Source organism: Pezoporus flaviventris, unplaced genomic scaffold (genome assembly GCF_033815535.1).
Source record: "Pezoporus flaviventris isolate CSIRO_AGI_PZ_B2104156 unplaced genomic scaffold, CSIRO_AGI_Pfla_v1 ptg000561l, whole genome shotgun sequence".
NCBI classification, from domain to species: Eukaryota; Metazoa; Chordata; class Aves; order Psittaciformes; family Psittacidae; genus Pezoporus; species Pezoporus flaviventris.
In genome coordinates this window covers 47,822-51,550 of record NW_026893108.1, presented here as the reverse complement: position 1 = coordinate 51,550, position 3,729 = coordinate 47,822, and the positions used below count along the sequence as shown (strand labels likewise).

The 3,729-nt window shown below is 66.6% G+C and overlaps 1 protein-coding gene across 1 annotated transcript; it reads right to left on the bottom strand.

Annotated features, from left to right (window-relative positions):
- Positions 1–1,153: 1,153 nt before the first annotated feature.
- Positions 1,154–2,848, bottom strand: CNPY2 (canopy FGF signaling regulator 2). Its single transcript, XM_061443897.1, is given in 6 exon segments — positions 1,154–1,263; positions 1,578–1,674; positions 1,777–1,822; positions 1,824–1,975; positions 2,320–2,435; positions 2,629–2,848. Coding segments are annotated over 6 exon segments (555 nt in total). The 5' UTR covers positions 2,729–2,848; the 3' UTR covers positions 1,154–1,219.
- Between the last annotated feature and the right edge of the window lie 881 nt (positions 2,849–3,729).

Sequence of the window (3,729 nt, the reverse complement as noted above, 5' to 3'; positions counted from 1 at the left end):
GGAGCCCCGCCCCTCCAGCGTGACGTCACCGCCGGCACCCCCGTGACGTCACGCCGCTGCGTCACCCGCCCCGGGAGCGACGTCCCCATCCCGGGGCCGCTCCGGTCGCGGCGTTGGGGGCGGCCCCGCGACGTCACCGGGCACTGGGCCACGTGCTATGAGGTCATAGGGGGTCCGTGACGTCACCCCGCTGCCGGCCGCCAGGGGCCAGGGGTCACCCGGTGCCATTGCTTCAGCTCTGCGGTGACGTCAGCGCGGGGGCGTGGCCACTGCTGACCGACCCCGCTGACCCCAGGACATTGCCCCGGTGACGGTGACACAAGGACACGGGAACGGTGACACCGGAGCAGGGGTGACACCGGGTGACACATGGGACCATGGGTGACACCGGGTGACATGGTGCCATGGGTGACACATGGGACCATGGGTGACACCAGGTGACATGGTGCCATGGGTGACACATGGGACCATGGGTGACACCGGGTGACATGGTGCCACGGGTGACACATGGGACCATGGGTGACACCGGGTGACATGGTGCCACGGGTGACACTGGGTGATGGGGGACACTTGGGACCATGGGTGACACATGGCAATGGGTGCCATGGTGCCATGGGTGACACATGGCAATGGGTGCCATGGGTGACACATGGGACCATGGGTGACACTGGGTGATGGGGGACACATGGGACCATGGGTGACACACGGCGATGGGTGCCATGGGTGACACCAGTTGACGGGTGCCATGGCGCCATGGGCTGACCAGCGCCTGTCAGGAGCCACCCCCACCCCAAGGCCAGCCCATGGCCGGTGGCCCCACACACGTGGGGCCTCGTGGTTGTCACCAGCGCCTCCCGGCCCCACCGCCCCGCACACACCGGAGCCGGACCTGCCCTCACTTGGGGCCCACGGCACGGGCACCGCGCGGCCCCTTTATTGCCAGCAGCACGGAAGGGGGGGCCCAAAGCCGGTCCCGGTGCCCCCCCGGCAGCAGCAGGTCCATGGCTGGCAGTTGTCCCACTGGAACGTCCTGGCTGGAGAAGGGCCACGGCCCCGGTGCTCCCCACTCCACACGGGCACAATAAACAGGCCAAGAGCACCGGAGGGGGTGAGGCTGCGGCGGCGGCTCCGGTGCCGCCGTGTGCCCCAGTGCCTCCCGGTGGGGACGAGGTGGAGCAAGAGGTAGAGGCCGTGGCGGTGCCGCGGAGCCCGTGCCCGGTCACAGTTCATCGTGCGGGATGTGCAGCGCGTGGTCACACAGGTCTGCGGGGCCAAGGGACAGCACCGTGGCACCGGGAGCACGGGCTCAGCACCACGCCGCGGGCACCGAGCGCGGCCCATGCTCAGCACCGGCGCGGCACAAAGGTTACGGCACGGCCTGACCCCGGTGTTTGCGAGCTGGAAATAGCCCTGCGGGAAGGGAGCTGCCGCGGGCGGGCACCCAGCCAGGGAGCAGCAGCCAAACCCAGCCCCAGCCGCTCTGGGGCTGCCCCATTGGGATGAGGGGGTTTGGGGGGGGGGATGTCTCTGAAGCCTGAACCGTGCTCTGGAGGGGGGGGACGGACCCCGGGGCTCACCCGTGCGCTTGCTGCAGAGCCGGTCCTTGACGTTGTCGGCCTCGTGGGAGAGGAACTCGATGAGTTCATCCTCGTACTCCTCCGCGATGCTCTCGCACTGCAATGGGAGCCGCTATGGGTCAGAGCTGGGTCCTGCAGCAGGCTCCAGCCCCACGGAGCTGCCGGGGCGGGGGGGGGCCAAGCTCAGCCCCGGACCCACCGCGAACTTGAGGCTGGAAGCCACGTCCCCATCGATGGTGACGCCGGGAGAGCTCCAGCTTGGTGCCGTCGCGGGAGAGCACCCGCACGTAGCTCTTGCGCTGGGTGCCCGGGTCCAGCTGCTCCCCGTATTCCTTCATCTTCTCGCACACCCGCTCCAGCAGCTCCGTCAGATGCGCCTCGGAGCGGGCGTAGGGAACCTGCAGCAGCGGGAGCAGGCGTTGGAATGGGGCAGATGGGCCCAGGGCTGGAGCAGCTCCCATAGGAGCCAGGTTGGGAACACTGGGGCTGGAGGAGAGCAGCTTCCAGTGCCTGAAGGGGGTTACAAGGATGCTGGGGAGGGACCTGCAGCAGGGAGTGGAGCGATGGGACAGGGGGTGATGGGTTCAGAGGGGAACAGGGGGAGTTCAGGTTGGATACAAGGCAGAAGCTCTTCAGTGTGAGGGTGCTGGGGCACTGGGATGGGTTGAACGGAGGAGGTTTGGATGCTCCATCGCTGGCAGTGCTCAGGAATGGGGCTTGGAGCAGCCGGGCCATGGCTCACCTCCACCACGGACTGGCTGCCGTCGGGGTTGATCCGGAACGAGCCCATCTGGATGGTTTTCCTGGGATCCACCTGGGCGATCTCCCACTCCAGCTCATCCACCAGTGCCCGGCACGCTGCGGGACAGCGCAGTCAACGGCACTGCCTGGCCCTGGACCCATCCCCACCACCCCATCCCATCCCAACCCTTCCCATCCCATCCCATCCCATTACATCCCATCCATCCCATCCCATTCCTTCCCACCCCATCCATCCCATCCCATCCACCCCATCCCTACCATCCCATCAATCCCACCCCACCCTTCCCACCTCCGCAGTGCAGGTCCTGGCTCCGGCGGGCGCAGGCCGTGGGCAGCAGCAGAGCCGCAGCCAGGCCCAGGCAGAGCGCGGGCAGGATGTGGCCCCTCATCCTCAGGGGTGACCTGCGGGCACGGGCGGCTCCAGCGCTACTCGGGGGCCTCAATGAAGGGCTGAGTCCAGCCCCCTATGGAGCCCCCCCATGGACAGGATCAAACCCAGCCCCCTATGGAGCCCCCTCATGTATAGGTTCAAACCCAGCCCCCTATGGAGCCCCCTCCCCTATAGGCTCAGACCCACACCCCCTATGGAGCCCCCTCCCCTATAGGCTCAGACCCACACCCCCTATGGAGCCCCCTCCCCTATAGGCTCAGACCCACACCCCCTATGGAGCCCCTTCCCTGTAGGCTCAGACCCACACCCCCTATGGAGCCCCTTCCCTATAGGCTCAGACCCACACCCCTATGGGGCCCCTTCCCTGTAGGCTCAGACCCACACCCCCTATGGAGCCCCTTCCCTGTAGGCTCAGACCCACACCCCCTATGGAGCCCCTTCCCTGTAGGCTCAGACCCACACCCCCTATTTAGCCCCTTCCCTATAGGCTCAGACCCACACCCCCTATGGAGCCCCTTCCCTATAGGCTCAGACCCACACCCCCTATTTAGCCCCTTCCCTATAGGCTCAGACCCACACCCCCTATGGAGCCCCTTCCCTATAGGCTCAGACCCACACCCCTATGGGGCCCCTTCCCTGTAGGCTCAGACCCACACCCCCTATGGAGCCCCTTCCCTGTAGGCTCAGACCCACACCCCCTATGGAGCCCCTTCCCTGTAGGCTCAGACCCACACCCCCTATTTAGCCCCTTCCCTATAGGCTCAGACCCACACCCCCTATGGAGCCCCTTCCCTATAGGCTCAGACCCACACCCCCTATTTAGCCCCTTCCCTATAGGCTCAGACCCACACCCCCTATGGAGCCCCTTCCTGTAGGCTCAGACCCACACCCCTATGGGGCCCCTTCCCTATAGGCTCAGACCCACACCCCCTATGGAGCCCCTTCCCTGTAGGCTCAGACCCACACCCCCTATGGAGCCCCTTCCCTATAGGCTCAGAC